Source organism: Telopea speciosissima, chromosome 3, assembly GCF_018873765.1.
Source record: "Telopea speciosissima isolate NSW1024214 ecotype Mountain lineage chromosome 3, Tspe_v1, whole genome shotgun sequence".
In the NCBI taxonomy this organism is placed as follows: domain Eukaryota; kingdom Viridiplantae; phylum Streptophyta; class Magnoliopsida; order Proteales; family Proteaceae; genus Telopea; species Telopea speciosissima.
Window position 1 is genome coordinate 351,624 of NC_057918.1, and position 20,249 is coordinate 371,872.

The window sequence follows — 20,249 nt, forward strand, 5'->3', positions numbered from 1 at the left end:
GTGGAAACCGCGTTAAAAATAGTTAAAGAAAATGAAGAAAATTCAGATGTTATTGATGTCATCAGATTTCCTCTACAAATCTTATTGATGCTTGGAATATTAATAGCTATATAAGCACCGTTTGTATAGATTACTATTTCCCAATTCAGTATGCTCAGCATACGATTCAAATTTTAACAATGCGAACTTAAGTCTTAAAACCCCAAATGAAGAACGAGCATATAACAGGCTCATACAATAGAAATTCTAAATTAACACTGATAAATGGTATCTCCTAGTAAAGTATAATTTCACTACACTGGAAAAAGATAAAGCATTTTGGTTAAATTCATGTTAATCAGGAGCATATTGCCTTCTCCAATAATTCCTGCAACTGTCCGTTCTTATAAGCCTCTGTCGCAGAATAAAAGCAATAATTTAGACAGTTGAAATATTTGTAACAAATCAAAATATAGCTCCAAGAAATACATACACAATTGCATCGTGTTGATAATTCAAAGACTCGATAAACTTAAGAAGCAACAACTACAGAATAGCAAAATAACAGTCATAGACACTGCTTGGAAGCAGGAACGAAGATTTAAAATGATAGTGAAAACACTGATCATGCAGGTAATGAATGTGTTTTTACCAGGGGCAACAATATCAAGTTCGTATGTATCAAAATATCCCTTCATTTTTCTATTGATCACTATGATCATCGATCATAAGGGGCTCGAACCAAACATGAACCTTTCAATTCATTTGGTTCTCACGCTCAGTTTCTTATGGGAGAATAAGTAGCTGCAACAAAGACATAAAACAGGAACTAAGAAGGAAAAACAAGACAACAGAAGTAGCTACAAAGAAAACCATCTCTAAAGAGGGCCTGTGGATCCACATAGCAGTAGCAAAAAGCTTTGAAAAAATAACCAAAAAAAAAAAACACTATGCTGATGCTAAAACTCAAGCTTGGATACAAGCCTCTATATGGTGACTAACTGTAGTCAAGGTAATAAACTGGGGCTGGCTCTTGAGGCATGCTGTTATCAACCCTAGCCCTGTCTAGGCTGTTTTTGGGCTATGGTATCCCGATCCAGCCTAACTTTCTCTGATTTTCAAATTTGTGCAGGCAGTGTTGGATCAGATTGGTTTAATTTACAAGCTATTATATTTCACAACTAGATGCTTTATTTTTTTACACAATGCTTTCATCCTACTACAATAAGCCATAATCAATAATATTTTACAAATGAAACCAAACCAACAACTGATATGATATATCTGCATTAAATTCATAAATGCATTTAACATTTGAACATTATACACGCTATCATACTGGATATACCTATGTATTACATATATGTACAGCATATCAGGACATAAATAGATTTGTTTTTCCTGTAGAGAAAGTTAAACTGTATATTTCATTCAAGGATGTACAATTACAAAAAGGGATAAGATACTAGGATACATAGAACTAAGACAAGAAAAGACAGAATCTCAGTTCAATCCAATGGACCACCAATATACATGAATTAGTATCAGACGTCCTAAAACTCTAGGGACTTAAAGAGAATCAGAACCAGCCTATCCATTGGCATTATGCAGGCAGTGTTGGATCGGATTGGTTTAATTTACAAGCTATTATATTTCACAATCAAATGCTTTATTTTTTGACGCATAATGCTTTCATCCTACTACAATAAGCCATAATCAATAATATTTTACAAATGAAACCAAACAAACAACTGACATGATATATCTGCATTAAATTCATAAATGCATATAACATTTGAACATAATACACGCTATAATACTGGATATACCTACGTATTACATATATGTACAGTATATCAGAACATAAATAGATTTGTTTTCCCTGTAGAGAAAGTTAAACTGTATATTTCATTCAAGGATATACAATTACAAAAAGGGATAAGATACTAGGATACATAGAACTAAGACGAGAAAAGATTCAGAATCTCAGTTCAATCCAATCGACCACCAATATACATGAATTAGTATCAGGCATCCTAAAACTCTAGGGTCATAAAGAGAATCAGAACCAGACTATCCATTGGCATCTTTTGTTTCTCAAAGATCCCAGAATTCCTTTCTTTCCATTAATTCCAGCAGACCACTGCGGGGACAAATTCCAGAGTACCTCTTTTGTTTAGACCAAAGTGCCATCCCACCATTATGCTATCAGATTAGGCTCTTTTCCTTTCTCTCTCTTTTTTTTTTTTTTTTTTTTTTTTGGGAGAGGGGGGGATGCCCAACATTAATTGATTTTTTTGTACAAAGGACCACAAATGAACAAAGTGTCAGGACAGGAAAGAAAATATGAGTTACTGAAACAGAATCATTCTCACAAAAATTGCACCTGTGTTTTATCAGCCACCCTCAGGTTCTAAGATGATCCACAGAGAGAACTTTTCATTTCTAGGTATTTCCATCTTCTAAATGTTTATAACCATTGAGGCTTATCCAGAGGGGCCATTGTTTAGAGCAATGGTAAAAGGTTTGGGCTGCCAGGACATAAACCTGGGTTCGAGTCTTGATGGCAGCCACTTTAAAAAAGGACGTACACAGAGCACGAGGCTACCGTCACTGCGGGGTCTGGGGAGGGTCATAATGTACACAGCCTTACCCCTACTTTCACAGCTGTTTCCAGACTCGAACCTGTGACCTCTTGGTCACAATGGAGCAACCTTACCGTTGTACCAAGGCCCACCCTCTATGATGGCAGCCACTTTGCGCACCAAACAAAAAAAAAAACCAAAGGTTAGGACCGACTCCAAACTCACCCCTCCCAACCCCCGCAATCCACATAGACAGGACCAGCACTGAGTAATGGCCCTTTGTTGAGGCTTATCCGTCCCCTCCACATTTTGAATAAGGAGAGTGATGCAGAATCCAGATTTAAGCTCAAGTATTCCAGGAAAAAGAAGGGCCTGTAGCAGCATGAAAAAGCTGGTCCTTCCTAGGATCTGCAGGTCTTGTTTTGGAGCAGTGTTCTGATTCAATTCTGGCCTTGTGGTTTTAGGTTTCTGGTTCTCCTTAATTTTGGGATTCCATCTATTTTGATGTCATCAGCAAAGTTCCTAGGACCAACTCCACTAGTTGTATTGCCTCCCCAAGGAACAAGCATGCTGTTGTCTCCTGGGGGCTTCCCTCTTCTCTTCTCTCCCCTCCCCGTTGAGGGGTGCTTCCTTTGTATGTAGCATTATTTTTTCCCTTCTGCCCCCTTGAAGGTCTCCCTGTTTTCTCTTTTCCTTTTAGTAATGAATATATTATTCACCCAAAAAAAAAAAAAATAACAAAGATGGACTCCTAGACACACGCCTAGAGGGAAAAGATGTTCTATGATGTTTCTCCAATTCAAGACGTATCTATGAGTTATCTCAGGAGTTTTACAGAGCTGACCTAAAGGGCCACCTGTTGACCCAGTACTTTGCTGATTTTAAGAGGATGTATGAGAAGCTGAATTCCCTACTTCCTATCACATCTGATGTGCAACAAATGCAGAACCAGCAAGAGCAACTCGCAGTCATGGGATTTCTGGGCGGTCTTGGGAAGGAGTTTGATTCTATTCATTCCCAGATACTTGGTGGTGATAAGGTAGCTACACTTTCAAAAACTTTTTCACGAGTTCTACGAGTATCTCGTGAGACTTCTCATGATTCCACTACTGTGGATAGTTCGGCCTTGGCTTCTTACACACCATCCCGTAGTGGGACAAGAATTGGTGGTAGTCATGGCCTTGGGGATGGTTCTAGCAAAGCCCCTTTATCTGGGAAAGCTCCTACTTCAGGTTCAGATTCTTCAGGTATGGGGAAGACCTGTCACCATTGTGGTCTCACTGGACATATTCAACGCTTCTGCTGGAAACTTCATGGCAAACCACCACAGCAACAGTTTGCCAATTTTGTTGCCATTACTGAATCTACTGTTCCATCACTTTCTCCTTCTGAGGGTAAGACTGTGACGATGTCTAATGAAGATTATTCCTGCTTTACGCAGTTCTAGATCTCTCAGTCTTCCCAGCCTTCTACTGCTACCTTTTGTCAAACAAGTAATGCCACTACATGTCTTTTGACTACTCCTCGCCCTTGGATCATTGATTTAGGAGCCTCGGACCACATGACTAGGGTCTCTGGTATATTTCCTTCCTTTCATACATCATCCTCTAATATTACCTTAGCTGATGGTTCTTTGGCTAAAGTAACTGGTACAGACACTGTTCAGGCCACTTCTTCTTTATCCTTATCCTTTGTTCTCTATTTACCTGAGTTCCCTTTTAACCTCATGTCTGTTACTAAGCTTACTAAAACTTATAATTGTTCTGTAACTTTTCTCTCTGATTCTTGTATCTTTCAGGACCTTACGACAAAGAAGACGATTGGTAGAGGTCGTGAGTCAGGGGGTTGTACACTTGTACCTACTTGAAGACACCTTGTCTATGGCATGTTCGAGTTTGACATCTCCGCACCAAGTACATTGACGCTTGGGTCATCCATCATTACAGAGTTTACGGATTTTAGATCCTCACTTTCAGTCTCTTTCTGGTCTAAATTGTGAGTCTTGTCAGTTTGGGAAGTTACATCATGTAAGCTATCCCCCTAGAGTCAGTCCAAGGTCTAATCAACCTTTTGCTTTAGTTTATTCAGATGTATGGGGTCCTTGTCCCATTGTTTCTAAATTGGGATTTCGTTATTTTATTACTTTTGCTGATGACTACTCCAAAGTTACTTGGCTTTACTTAATGAAGAATCGTTCTAAGTTATTTTCTATTTTTTGTGCATTTGTGAATGAAGTTAACACTCAATTTAGTACTCCTTTGTGTGTTTTTTGTAGTGATAATGCTAAGGAATATCTTTCTGCTCCTTTCACTGATTTTATGACTCACCGTGGCATTATACATCAATCTTCCTGTGCCGACACCCCGCAACAAAATGGTGGCGCAGAAAAGAAAAGCAGACATTTGATGGAGGTCACACGGTTTCTTTTATATGAGATGAGGGTGTCCAAACCCTTTTGGGCTGATGCTGTTTTAACAGCCTATTATCTAATCAACCGCACGCCTTCCTCTGTCTTACATGGTGGGGGTACCTCATTTTCTATTGTTTCCTTCTGCTCCCTTATTTGCCTTATCACCACGTGTCTTTGGCAGTGTTTGTTTCATTGGTAATCAATGTCCAGGTATCTCTAAATTGGATCCCAAGGCTCTTAAATGCATTTTTGTGGGTTATTCTAGTACTCAAAAGAGTTATCGATGTTATTCCTTTAAGTTACAAAAGTATTTTTGTTACAACTGATGTTTCCTTCTTTGAGTCTACTCCTTATACGGCTTCTCCTGTTGTTGACTCTACATTGGACGATGATCTTCCTCTTTCTATTGTTCAGTATTCTACTCCACAGGTTTCTCCACCTCCACCACAGTCGCCATCTCCACCACCACCACCTGCTGTTGTGTACTAACGACATCATCGAAAGGTGTGCCCCCTCCCCCCACCTTCGGCTTCAACCTCATCTTCATCACCGACTGATCCTACCCCAGGTAATCCTTCTTTTTATTGGTGATCTCTAAGAGGAGGTGTATATGGAGCAACCTCCTGGGTTTGCTGCTCAGGGGGAGTATGGGATGATGTGTAAGCTAAAGAAATCCTTGTATGGGCTGAAATAGTCACCTAGAGCTTGGTTTGGTCGGTTCACTGAAGTGGTTTTGGAATTTGGACTGACACGTTGTAGTAGTGATCATTCTGTATTTTTCAGGCATTTTGTTGGAGTTAAGGTGAATCCTAATGGCTTGTTAACCCAATGCCATCCATATCTTTTCTCACCACATTTTTCTCCAAGTCATTTTCAATCTACCCCTTGTTTTTTTAGTTCCTCTCATATACACATATGATTGATATTTATTGCATATTTGTAACATATATTACATTCCTATACACAAGAGGCCAGCTTTGAGTGGGCTGGCTGAGCTGAATCCAATGGTACAACACTAACCGAGCCCAGCTCTACCCCAGTCTAGCATTTCCCAACCTTAACCCCATCTGGAGAAAAAATGGGACCGGCTTGATTTAGCCTGGCCCAAGTTACACCCTTTGGTATGACTCAAAATTGTACTTGCTAAAAACAACTGACTCAGCTCCTTCAAAACATTTGAGCCACTTCTAAAAGTAATAAGTTTGACACAATAGCTGCAACCAAAAGCCCATAAAACCCAAGTGCCAATGTCCCATACAGCCATAGTGCACTTACAACCAACCATGAGACTACCACCACAACACAACCAAATTTGATTGGAGATATATTCTGCACTATCTAATGTAGAAAAAACCTTTTGATCACATATTCTACTCATTAAACCTTACATGACAACATAAGCTCCAATCCTAAAGACTGAAATGACTGGCCCCCACAAGGGGGAAGGGAACTCAAATCTAGCCTGTTTCAACTCATCTTCTTATTCTTGCCTTCCTTTGCTCTTGGATCCCATGAATCAAGTTACTGAGTGGTTCTTGCTTGAATCACCCTATAGCCTAAAAAGCTCTAGCTACTGTGTCTTAATGTTCATGCATTGTAATGACTAGCAACACTCGCATTGGTTATCGATAAGCAGTGTTTGTATAACTTGACCTGATGTAAGAAGCTTACCGACAGTAATGTCACAACCGCCAAAGAACTCTCCATCAATGTAAAGTTGAGGAAAGGTAGGCCAGCTAGAGTATTCCTTCAATGCTTGACGCAGTACCTCATTCTCTAGTATATTCAGTGTTTCAAATGGCACATTCAGGGAATTCAGTATTTGTACTACTGTATTTGAAAACCCACATTGTGGAAAGTCCTTGGTTCCTTTCATAAAGAGAACTACTTTGTGTGATTTAACAACTTTATCCAACGTGCACTTCAGCTCAGGAGTCAATGCTGGAAGAGAGAACATACATATCAGTGATTCAAAAAATGACAAGCAAAGCAGTGATAATCAGACAAACATAGATAAAACATTGAGAACCAAAATATGCGTATAAACTTATTGCAGAAATACGAGGCTTCACTACTTAACTCTATTCAACTTATTGCACATATCTTTTAGGTCGACCAGAGCAATTCAGCAATCACTTTTAGTAATCTCTCCCATCATCACCGCCACCACCATCATCAGTATCATTTTTTTCATTACTCATAAGAAAAATATTATATTAGGTTAACAATGCAGGGAGAACCCCATGCACATAGACTTGCAGGGTCATATAGAATTGATACAATTAAAGAAGTATAAAAGATTGAACGAAACCATCTTCTTCTAAGCTCCCCAAAACTAACCCACTTCTGTTAATCCTCATTGCTATTTACAAGTTGTATGCATGGCCTCCATGATTCATTCGATATCTTCGGTTGGAACGTAGATAATTAATTGGCAACTGGTTTTCAACCTCCAATTTATAGGATATAAAGGCATTTTCAGCTTCATCCTTGGGCCTTAGGAGATATATCTTGGTATATCTCGAAAATTCATCTATAAAGGTAATGAAATATCTCTTACCTCCTCTTAATTCATGTGACTTGAAGTCACCTAAGTCACTATGCGCCAAATCTAGAAGTTTACTTTGTCTTTCTACCAACTTGTGAGGCTTCTTAGAGAACTTAACCTCCACACACACTTGACATTTGTCTCAAGTCGATTTAGGATTCCATTTTATGAGACCTAACTTAGAAAGCTTCTTAATGTAAGGTGCACTACAATGTCCTAATCTAGCATGTCATAAACCAAAAAACATAATTTTATAAATAGAAGATGTACTGGGCTTTTCATTCAAGATTTCAGAGATGCTAAGTACAAACAACCCATTTGACAAATACCCCTTCCCACCATACACATCATTTTTCAATACAATTACTTTTTCAGACTCTATTGACAGTTTCAGTCCCGCCTTGTTGAGGAACGATCCCAACACCAAATTCCAACTGATCTCTGGCACATGCAGCACATTCTTGAGCACAAGTGTCTTTCCCAAAGCTAACTTCAAAATGACTTGGCCCTTACCAATGACACATGAGGATTGAGAGCTACCCATGTAAACCATGTCATAGGAGTCAACTGTTGAATAGTTGTAAAATGAATTTCGATCCCCACATATGTGCTTGGTTGCACCCGTGTCAATGATCCACTCATTGGACTTTCGACCAAGTGGACTTCCGTTACTTCTGCTGCAAAGATTTTAGCCACCGTGAGATTCACTTTATCTTTGTTGTTACCTTTCTTTCTTAGTTGTCGGCAATCATGCTTAAAGTGATCCACACACGAAACAGTTTCCTTTCTTCTTGAACTTGTTATCCTTCTTAACATAAAGGTTCCTTTTAAACTGCTCGTTCTTCCCAGACTCAACAAGATTAGCCTTGGATTTTAATACTTTGACTCTCATTATCTTGTCCGTTTCCTGGTTCTCCTCCTTAATTTTCAATTGGATGATTATTTGGTCAAGAGTCCAGTCCTTTCTTTTATGCTTCATGTTTAACTTAAAGTCACTCTAGGACATCAGCAACTTCTCTAATAGAGAACCTATCAGAAAATCATCTAGAAGCACCATCCCTTCCTTTGCTAATTTAGCAACAAGGACTTGAAACATGTCAATTTGAGTGGAGACGTTTATATCATCCTTCATGACAAAATCTATAAAATTTGCCACAACATATTTCATACTACAAACATGTCAATTTGAGTGGAGACATTTATATCATCCTTCATGACAAAATCCATAAAATTTGCCACAACATGTTTCATACTACCATCGTCTTCCAATGCATACTTCTTCTCAAATGCAGCTTATATCATGCATGCATAATCATACGGAGCATACACATTCTGTAACTCATTTTTCAACGAGTTCATAATTTTGTTCTTACATTGGTAGTCTGCATTTAACCATGTAGTCTACCAATGTAAGAACAAAATTACGGGGCATACACATTCTATAACTCAAATGTTACCATTGTTCTCCATGGTAGGAACAATGGTAACATTTGAGCGTTTTGGGTAGCCATACTCTTAATATCTTAATGACTACAACTTAAGAAATCTAGTAAGTAATATAAAAATTGAGATATAAAGTTAACTGATGGATTCAATACTTCACTTGAAAAGACTAGGAACGGAATAAGAGTTTTGTCAGCAATCTTCGGTTCACGAATACTTGTACGCTTCTGTCACAACACTTCAACAATGTTAGACTGATGAAAGGGCTGAGGCATGCCACCAGTCATTCTCCTTAAGATCGCCGTTGCCCCCTATTGATACGAACCAGGTTCTTACAAATCAATCTCCAAGATACAACAACCCAAGTAGACTTACCAATAATTGTTGTACTTAACTATTGGCCACGTTGGGATACAGAGTTGTGCTCAATAGAACAAAAGAAAGCAAAAGGGTAAAGCAACCACGTGATCAAAAAAGAGAGAGCAACAACGTATTTCAAAAGTATTTTTGGGTGAATGGAAAATAAATTAACAGAAAAAGCAGAGTACAAAAACAAAGCCCATAGGCATGGCAATATTAGGACCCCTATAATGTAGTAGATTTGAGTTGCTCAAACTATAAACCAAAATAGAAACTACTTCAAAGGGTGACTCAATTTCGGGTTTAAAACCAGGGAAAAGGCTAATTTAGGTTTAGGGTTTTATGGAATTTAGGGTAGGGAGGTTAGGGTTAATGTTAGGTTATGATTCACCAACTTCGGTGATGTAATAAACTGAATTCAGCAAACCAATGAGGTGTAAAAACAGAATCCGCAGCAAGGTTTTGGAGAAAATAGGTTAGATTTAGGGTTAGGGTTTAAGAGGGGAAAATTGGGGTTGCTAGGGTTTGGCTGAGCAGAACCAGCCCAAACTTGGATCAAGTTTCCCAATAGGGCAGGAGAACACTCAATCAAAATTTGAAAGTTGTTTTTCTACAATTTTGAAAGGGTAAAGAAGAGCCCCACAAATCCCTTTTCATTATAAGGCCTAAAGGCCAGCTTTCCTAATCAGACTAGGAGTGGAAAATCCCCCTAGCCAACTTACTAACAAAAAACTTCCTCTCTAAAAACCATGGAGAGGAGTGAACCCAAATTTAAAAACATAAAAAAGACATAATAAAAATCTACTAAAATCACTTAAATTGAACCACTGGTTTAACCAGAATGGACCCGGTTCAATTTTAAAACACAAATACATCAAAATAAACCAAGTATGGTACTAAAAACAATAAACTAAAAGACTAAACAGCTACTGAGAATTCTTCTTCTTATTATTATTATTACGGATGTAAAAGTCTTCAGATCTGCATCACCCTAACAACTAATAAATTGATGATACATCAAAAACCAAGGGTAGGGAAAACAATGAATGAAAGGATGACCCATCAAAAGCCGGGGAAAGGGGAAACATCAATATAAGATGGTACATCAAAAAGCCGGGGTTGGGGGAGAAATAAAAGAGAGTTCCCAACTGATAACGAGATGCCTATTTCTCACTGTATCTGGGCTCGCAACCACACATATATGATATATTATATCATGTTTGAATCATATTTATGCAGGGTCCAGCCAGATACTATCTTTAGGACGATTCCAGAGAATAATTTTTTCTTTTAATTTAATAGAGGTGATACAACTTCCGAGAAAAAGCTTGAATGATAGATTGCCAACCATTTACCGGCGTAAGCAGTAGTTCCTCCAAGTAAAAAGTTTAATAAAATTTTTGTTGATATTTGAGAAATATCAATGCAATGAATTGTGACATTAATTAATTGCTTTTTTTGAATTGCCTCCCATCAGAATGAGATTCATTTGATTGATATATGTATTGTACCAATACGACATAAATTCAAAAAATTTCATTGAATCGTATGATTAAGAGATTCGATTCGCGCCTCAAACCGACAAATTCTTATCTTAGAGAAAATAGAAAAAAAATGGATTACTTTACTTGATCCAATCCCAGATTTACAAGTCCTACAAATATTATATCTTATCGTTTTTTTTTAATCGATCAAAAAAAAAAGGAAACCTCCTATCATTTATGAATTTCTTGGCTTAGCGTGAGATAAAGATAGGTATATCTTAATAATGAATTAAATGAGAGCTAAGAATGGGAAGAAGCATATTTCTAATCTCAAAAGAAATAGCTTTCCCGATCTATTCTATAGTACGTGACGTGGAGGTCCATCTTCTCTTATTCCTTTCCCACCAAATATGGTAAATTGCAACGTAAAAGGTAAGCTTACCAATAATGTCTGAGATTGACTTGCCACTGAAAAATTTTTTTAAATCCATCTCCATTCTCTCTGAAAAGGAAGGATAATTATTTGATGAGGCCAACACTTGCTAAGGATCCTTTTCCAAACAGATCTAGAAAAAGGATAGGAAAAGAATAGGTGTACAACTTTCTCTTGAGAATTCCAACAAAGACAACAATTAGGTATGAAAAGATTTCTCTTGAGAATAAACACCTGGATAAGAAGAGATTGGGTCAAAGTACGCCAAGCAGTAAAACTCTGTCTATGAATATTTGAACTGAACCAGACAATGTTGTGCCAAGGGACTTCCATATTTTGATCTAATCAAATACCAGGCAGAGGCAAAGGTGAATTTCTCTGAAGAATTTGCATGCCATAGGACTAAATCACCACTCCATCTTGGGCCTTAACAAGGTGTCCAAGAGGAAAAGTATTTCAAAAGTTGCCTCTAATAGCCAAATTAGTCCTTTATTTATAAAGGGAAGGTGTCCTCATACTTGTCCAAAACACCCCAAGAGAAATTGTTGGTCAAATGGAGTATGTTGTGATTGTTGGCAACGTATTTGGTCATATTAGTGTTGTGGCAGTAGCTATCGGTGGTTTGGTAGAGCTGGAATGGTCAAACGGGCTTCAACACAGTGTCAAGGGCAGTTTGGTCATTTGGCAGAGTTACAGCGGCATCCGAGCATGGACGATGACTATCGGCAGTATATTGGGTCCCTAAGAAGTGTTTGGCGAAGGCCCGAAGAAGCAGGTGAAGGTTTCATACATCAAAAGTTGTGATTTCATAGATCGCGCAGTGGGGTCCATTTTGAAGCTATTTTTGGAAGTTTTAATGGCAGAATTGGGTAAAACACTCTTCACAAGAAATGTAGCTCGTCGAATCTTGGTTACAACGCAATTTGTTTCACTTCTTTTCGATGTCAGACGAGGAAGTTATGGACCCTTGTCGTTGCACGAAAATGGAGCGAATCTAGAGAAGGATGTTTTCTCTTATACTAAGCCAAATTTTTGTCTTAAATTTAATGACCATTCTGTAGACAGTCGTTGTCCTTTAATGAGCACTGTTCCAGAATCTCCTCGAGCGTTGGATCAGCATCTTGCATCAAATTTGGTTCATTAAAAAAAAAGGAAAAATAAAAAGGAGGAAAGAAAGGAAATAACTGATTCCGAGTGGAGTGTGACGTCGGCATGACATCACCCCCATTTCTAACGAAGGTAGAGAATGTGAAAATCTCTGCCGCATGTCCCTGTTGCATATGGTTTTGTCACGAAGAATCCAGTTAATTACGACTCTGCCCCTGGTTACCAATTTTGGAGCATCCATCTTTGGAAGGGCGTATTTTGGCCATCTGAAGTCCAAATTGGACGAATTTTTTTTTAAAACTACGCGCTTTTTCAAGAGCTATCCATCGAAACCACTTTCAGAGGCAGAAAACGCAGAGAAAATGGTATTATGCACGAAATACAATAATTGATCGATCTGTGAAGCTGCAATGAACATTGAGATGTGTGCATCAACTCTCGAAGGGGTACTGCAGTAGATTGATTGCTGGAATACATAGGAGAGAGGTATTCTTTTATTCTACAAGTCCTATTTTTTTTAGGGTTTGCTTATGTGAAAAAAAAAACCCCAGTTTTGTTCATGTATTGGGAAAGGGCTTGTAATTGATTTTCAATTTAACATTGTAATACCAATCAAGTTGGGGCTTGACTGGCTTTGGGGATGTAGCCCTAGACTCTGTAGGAACATAGTCTGAAGGAGGTGTTGTTGCACCTGGATCATTGCAGCGATCATTATTTGAGTAATATATTGAGCAATATACGAAACCCTGGGTAGGGTTTTGCTCTGTGGACGTAGGCAGTTTGGTTGAACCACGTAATTTTGGTGTCTTGTCTGCTTTACTTTCCATTGCATATATTGGAGTGCGTTTGATCTGCAGAGTGGGGTGCATTGTCTGGTAGACCTGGCCACACACTGGTTGCGAGGTGGACGTGCATGTGTATTGTGGGATTGGTAATTACGGGATTGCCCCGGCCAATCAGGTTTGCTTGAAGTCTTCTCCATCGATGTCAACACAGGGTTGGAATTTATGGATTATTTTTAAAGAACACTCATTCACCCCCCTCTCAATGTCAACTTGGGATCTATAGTGGTATCAAAGCCACGTTTCCAAGGAGATAACAATTGTGGGTAAGACACTGAGAATTGACAGTAGTGGCAATTACCAGTGAGGGAAAAAGCATGTATGGGAAGATTCCGAGTTTTTACACCTCCAATTACAGCTTTTGGAAAATTCGGATGGAGGCATACTTGAAATCACAGGGATATCATGTGTGGAAGATTGTGCAAACAGATTACATCATTCCTACAGAGGATATTACAGATGTGGCCGAGTTGAAAAAGTATGAACAGGAGAATAAAGCCAGAAGTGCATTGTTGAGTGCATTGACAGACCAATAATTGGCAAGAATGTCTAGATATGAAACAGCTAAACAGGTCTGGGACAAACTGAAGGCATCCATGAGGGGAACTTAAAGAGGCTAAGCTCCAGCATTTCAGAAATCAATTTGAAAGTTTGAAGATGTTGCCAGAGGAGACTGTTAAAGCCTTCATGATTAGAGTTAATGAAATAATAAACTCAATTAGAGGATTGGGAGAACTCAAGGACTCAGTAGTGGTTAAGAAGATTTTAAGGTCCTTGCCAGAAATGTATAATCCAAAGGTTTCAGCCATTGAAGAATCTAAGGACCTACAATGAGTTTAGATGAACTACATGGAACCTTAACTGCATATGAGTTGAGAATGGTCAAACCCAAGACTAATGAAAAAGAAGCAGCCTTTAAAGCTTTCAAGAAGTTGAAGGTGAAAAAGGAGAGTGAGTCTGAGGACTAAGATGATGAGTTGATTGCCTATCTGGCAAGAAAGTTTAAAAATCAAAAGGGCAAATACAAGGGAAAACTCCCTCTCAAATGCTTCAACTGTGGAGGCATTGATCACTTTGCTTCAAAATGTCCTGAGAAAGGAAAGACAAATGATTCAGACGATGAGACTCAAAAGGAAAGCAAGTTCAAGAAGGGGAAGAAAAATTTCATCCCCAGAAAAAGCAACTTCAAGAAGAAGAGCTTGATTTCCAAAAGATGTGATACTTCTTCAGATGAATCATCAGAGGATGAAGATTCAGATGATGAATCATTTGAGACATTGTTTATGGTTTTAGCAAATAATAATCAGAACAAGACAGTTGAAAAAACTGATGAAGAGGAAGAGTCTGAGGGTGAATATGACCTTGAAGCTGAATTATACTTTGCATTAAAAGAACTTGAAGTGGAGAGAAAGAAGAGCAAGAAGTCTGAAAATCAGCTTGAAGAGCAAAATGAACTGATCAGTCAACTAAAGCTTACCATTGCGGAGACATAGAAGATAACTTATGATATTAATAGCACTATATCCTTGAAGATAGAAGCATGCACAAATTGGAGGAACAAATTGTTATGTTGAGGACAGAGATTGAGAAGCTATAGAAGAATGATGATTCAACTCCTACAACCCCATCGGTTACTATATTGAAGAGAAAAGGCAAGGAAGTGAGCACACAGGTGATTGAGACAGACAATCATCATCTGATAAAGGACAAAGTAATATACTTGATGAGATCCTTAGCTTTCAAAGGTAAGCATAGCTGAAGTTTGGTCTTGGTTTTGAAGGAAGTTCATTTGGAAGTGAGAGGACTAAAGGAAAGGACACTGCAGGGAATCCTGTGAGATTCGTCAGTGAGAAACTAAGGAACTCTAATGTTGAAAAGTCTACTAAGAAGAAAGTTGACAGAGATGGATTCACCACAGTCAGTCATCAGAAGGCCAAGAACTTTGGGAGATATTCTAGACAGGGACAGAGCTACTTTAATGGTTACTGCTATGGGTGTAATGTTTATGGGCACAGGTTGGCAGAATGCAGAAGACAAGTCAAGCCTACAGATTTCACAAGCAGGAACAAATATGCTCCACTTAAAAAGGAGAATGTGGAATGCTACAGGTGTTACACAGGTTGGGACACAAGGCAAGGAACTGCAAAACCATACTTTCCTCACAAAGGCAATCTAGAAGAACCCTCCAAAGAAGCAAGGTAAAAAACAGACAGTGGATGTTGAAGAGAAAAGAAGGAAACAAATCACAATGGCAGAGAAAGAAGTCTTGGTTAAGAAAAAGAAGAAAGGGGACAGTGACAATTCTCTTATTGTTCAAACAGCTTTCCAAGCACACAGTAAACCATCACCGTGGATTCTTGACAGTGGATGCTCTACTCATGTGACAGGTTATAAAGATAAATTTCTATATTTTGGAACATAGTGAAAAAAGCTCGGTTAGATTTGGAAATAATGATGGCATTAGAGTTGAAGGAAAAGGCACAATCAGATTATACAATGGACAAATTTGTTCCAATAATGCCTTGTATGTTAGTGAACTGAAACACAACATCTTAACTGTCAGTCAGATATGTGATAGTAGCAATGAAGTTCTATTTACCAAAGATGGGTGTGTGATCAAAAAGAAAAAGAATGGGAAGATTGTGGCACAAGGATCAAGGACAACTCGTAATCTCTATGCACTTTCTGAAGGTCTTGAAAAGGTGCATGATAAGCAAGCAAGAGGTACTTCCTGACGACAACGTTGAAGCAATCAAAGACAAACCTGAAGTTGTCACTCCACCAGCACAATAGATGATGGTACATGTGCAAGGGGTGTAGGGGGAGCGTCGGCACCCTTTGTACTTGTTGTCAAAGGGGAGAAAAGCGCATCACATAGTCAGAATGACTTTGTGAAGTAAGTTGTTGCCAACAATTCCAAAGGAAGAGATTGCTAGTCAAATGGAGTGTGTTGTGATTGTTGGCAAAGTATTTGGTCATATTGGTGTTGTGGCAGTAGCTATTGGTGGTTTGGTAGAGCTAGAAAGGTCAAACGGGCTTCTACACAGTGTCAAGGGCAATTTGGTCATTTGGCAGAGTTATAGCGAAATCCGAGCATGGACGATGACTATTGGCAGTATATTGGGTCCCTAAGAAATGTTTGGCAAAGGCCCGAAGCAGCAGGTGAAGGTTTCGTACATCAAAAGTTGTGATTTCATAGGATCGCACAGTGGGGTCCACTTTGAAGCTATTTTTGGAAGTCTTAATGGCAAAACTAGGTGAAGCAATCTTCACAACAAATGAAGCTCGTCAAATCTTGGTTACAACGCAATTTGTTTCACCACTTTTCGATATCAGACGAGGAAGTTATGGACCTGTGTCGTTGCACGAAAATGGAGCGAATCTAGAGAAGGACATTTTCTCTTATACTTAGCCAAATTTTTTTGCTTAAATTTAATGACCATTCTGCTGACGGTCGTTGTCCTTTAATGAGCATTGTTCCAAAAAATTTCCTCGAGCGTCGGATCAGCATCTTGCATCAGATTTGGTTCATTAAAAAAAAGGAAAAAGAAAAAGGAGGAGAGAAAGGAAATAAATGATTCCTAGTGGAGTATGACGTCAACATGACATCACCCCCATTTCTAACGAAGCCAGAGAATGTGAAAATCTCTGACGTGTGTCCCTATTGCATATGGTTTTGTCACGAAGAATCTAGTTAATTACGAATCTGCCCCTGATTACCAGTTTTGGAGCATCCATCTTTGGAAGGGCGTATCTTGGCCATCTAGAGTCCAAATTGGACGAATTTTTTTTTGAAACTGCGTGTTTTTCGAGAGCTATCCATTGGAGCCACTTTCAAAGGCAGAAAATACAGAGAAAACAATGTTATGCACGGAATACACTAATTGATCGATCTGTGAAGCTGCAACGAACATTGGGATGTGTGCATCGACTCTCGAAGGGGTACTACAGTAGATTGATCACTGGGATACATAGGAGAGAGGTATTCTTTTATTCTACAAGTCCTATTTTTTTTTAGGGTTTGCTTATGTGAAAAAAAAAACCCTAGTTTTGTTCATGTACTGGGGAAGGGCTTGTAATTGATTTTCAATTTAACATTGTAATACCAATCAAGTTGGGGCTTGATTAGCTTTGGGGTTGTAGCCCTAGATTCTGTAGGAACATAGTCAGAAGGAGGTGTTGTTGCACCTGGATCGCTGCAGCGATCATTATTTGAGTAATATATTCAGCAATATACGAAACCCTGGGTAGGATATTCCTCCGTGAACGTAGGCAGTTTGGCTGAACCACATAATTTTGGTGTCTTGTCTGCGTTACTTTCCATTGCATATATTGGAGTGTGTTTGATTTGCAAAATGGGGTGCATTGTCTGGCAGAACTGGCCACACAGTGGTTGCGAGGTAGACGTACATGTGTATTGTGGGATTGGTAATTACGGGATTGCCCCAGCCAATCAGGATTGCTTGAAGACTTCTCTATCGACGTCAACACAGGGTTGGAATTTATGGATTATTTTTTAAGAACACTGATTCACCCCCCTCTCAGTGTCAACCTGGGATCAACAGAGGTGACTATTGCCAATATTTTTTATAAACCGCCTAGGCAAGCCAGTCGACCAGCTCCTCCCAAAGGGCATATCAAATAGGAAACGTTGCTCTCCGGATAAGCCTAGGCAAGCCAGCTTTCCTTCTTGTGTTTGAATCCATGTAGCCGACCCCATTAAGTTGGGATAAGGCTGAGTTTGTTGTTGTTCTCCGGAAACATCGACCGGGAGACAGAACATATGCATGTTAAGGAAAACATGCAAGTAGACCATGTGGGGATTGAAATCAAAACCAAGCTGGAGCAGTTTTGAACCTTTAAATCCATTTTGAAAACCTTTAAAATACAACACTATCTAATAGAATCTCGTTATTTAAACCATGCATAGGATCTCACGGACTACAATTACTGTGTTTCTTCCACGACTCTGAATCTACCGAAGTGACATCAACCAAGAGGCGCCATCCAACTCTAGGCACTGTAGCTATTGTGGTGGTGATGGTGGAGACGGTGGCAGAAAATTTAAGCGGAAATATTTTACTATTGGCTCATCAAAAGAAAAAAATAACAATCGAAGGATTCCAGTCCAATACACATGAAAAACACAATACAGAACTAGAATCGTTTCCTATTGGCTCATCAAAAGAAAAAAATAACAATCGAAGGATTCCTATCCAATACACATGAAAAACACAATACAGAACTAGAATCGAAACACATAAGAGACATGAAAAAAGAAGACTGAAAATGAAAAGAAGATAACAAATACGCACCAGAGAAGCAGCGCACGGAGGCGGCGATTCGCTTGGGCCGGACTCCAATCTCGGAATATCTGTGGAGGGACGGGACGCGCATAGAGGAGTGAGGATGGTTGGTCCATGGCAAAGGGCGAGAGACAGTTGCCACTTTGCAACTCTGAAACACGAATGAGGATTTGAAAGGTGGAATCGCCTGGGAAAGCGCAGAAGCCCACATCTTACCCCCTCACACTGGACCTCGAGTCGTGCCTCTTTTGTCACTGATTCACGATGGCCTCAAATTTCTCTCTCAATTCTCTGCCCCCCTCTCTCTCTTCCCTTTCCCATCGTTCCGGTCCTCCCATTAAATGATATCCCATTGTAGCAAGCTGGCGGAGTAACGTGTTAGACATCTTTTTTTGTGAGAAAATTACTTGGACACCCCTGTACTATGGCCATTTTACTTACAATCACCAATATTTTAACCAATTACTTGACACCCCCTGAAACCTTGACGGTGTTAGTCTGTTGTTAGTGTTTAAATGAAAATATCCATTTTACCTTTATGAGTTATTCATCTGAAATTTATGAAGTTAAATGACCAACTTACCCTCCTTTTTTTATGAAATTTCTTCATCTCGTGAGAACACCAAATCTTTCAAGGATCCTTTTGTTGGAGGCTCAATCAATCTGAAATTCCAAGCAGAGCTGCGGTAACACTCTGGCCTTTCAAGATCATCCAATCGCAGACCCAGATTTCAGGGAACATGCTGATAAAGTTTGGCTGAAACAAGTTGGGCGAAAATCTGAGAACCAGATTTGAGTGGTTGTTGGGTTGATTGTCGTTGTGATCGTTGGCTTTCTTTCATGTTCTATCTTTTTCTCTTATAAAATCGAAGTTGAGGGTAAGGATGCTGTAATATCTCCGAAATCGCATCTGGAGGAGAGCAATTATGCAGAGAGGATTAGCGTTAAGAAATGGATGGACCAGACCTTGTCTTTTCCCCTGGTTCTACGCCTGCTGAAATGTTGAAACTTGAAACAGGAAACCCTTCTCTCACCTTGTTCCTCTTGAGAATTTGGACTTTGGAGTGAGGGTCGCCTTTGCTTGATCACCTGATCGATCGGCTTCTATTAATGGAGTTGGTCCTTTATTCCTACCCAAATTCTAATCCAACCAATGCGTCTAATCTTCCCTGGCAAGACATGTTTCGATCTGCTTCAGTTCATAAACCCGACCCTACCCCTTCTTCTCAGTCCATACCTAATTCCGACTCACAAGACAAGGCTGGATTTTTAGAACCCACATGCACTAGAAAAACCAGAAGATATTTAACAACCCTAAACAAAAGAAAATTCCTATCCACAACCTAAAACTTCAAACCTAGATTTCACACCAAACATATTCAGTAGAACCCAACAAGAAATCAAAAAACCCCCAATGAAGGTAACCAACATGCATCTGATGTTTCTTTCCCTTTTACAAACAAACAGGAGAGATTTCTAAACTTTTAGATCTCACGAACTCTTGTCGGCCTAGATTCAGAAATTAAAACACAAAAAAAAAGAAGAGAAATTGCATGTTTTATTACTCTTGCCCTTCGTCGGTATTCCATGGGCACTGAACAGTCGTGTTGCAGATGTAGTAGGGGGTTGGGGCAGTGGGGAAGAAGAAGAATGGGGTAAATCTGTCACTTCAATACCTTTAAAGGTAGTTTAGGCATTTACAAAATATTTACCCATGGTAACGATGACTGACTAATGGACAGGGCTACTTGA

At 39.1% G+C, this 20,249-nt stretch overlaps 1 protein-coding gene across 1 annotated transcript; it reads right to left on the reverse strand.

The window, feature by feature from the left end:
• Positions 1–321: 321 nt before the first annotated feature.
• LOC122656656 (uncharacterized monothiol glutaredoxin ycf64-like) lies at positions 322–18,776 on the reverse strand. The gene is made up of 3 exons (XM_043851264.1): positions 18,507–18,776; positions 6,646–6,915; positions 322–393 (listed from the first exon to the last, which is right to left on the reverse strand). The coding sequence occupies exons 1-3, from the start codon at positions 18,706–18,708 to the stop codon at positions 338–340; spliced, it is 528 nt and encodes a 175-aa protein (XP_043707199.1). The 5' UTR covers positions 18,709–18,776; the 3' UTR covers positions 322–337.
• Positions 18,777–20,249: the final 1,473 nt, after the last annotated feature.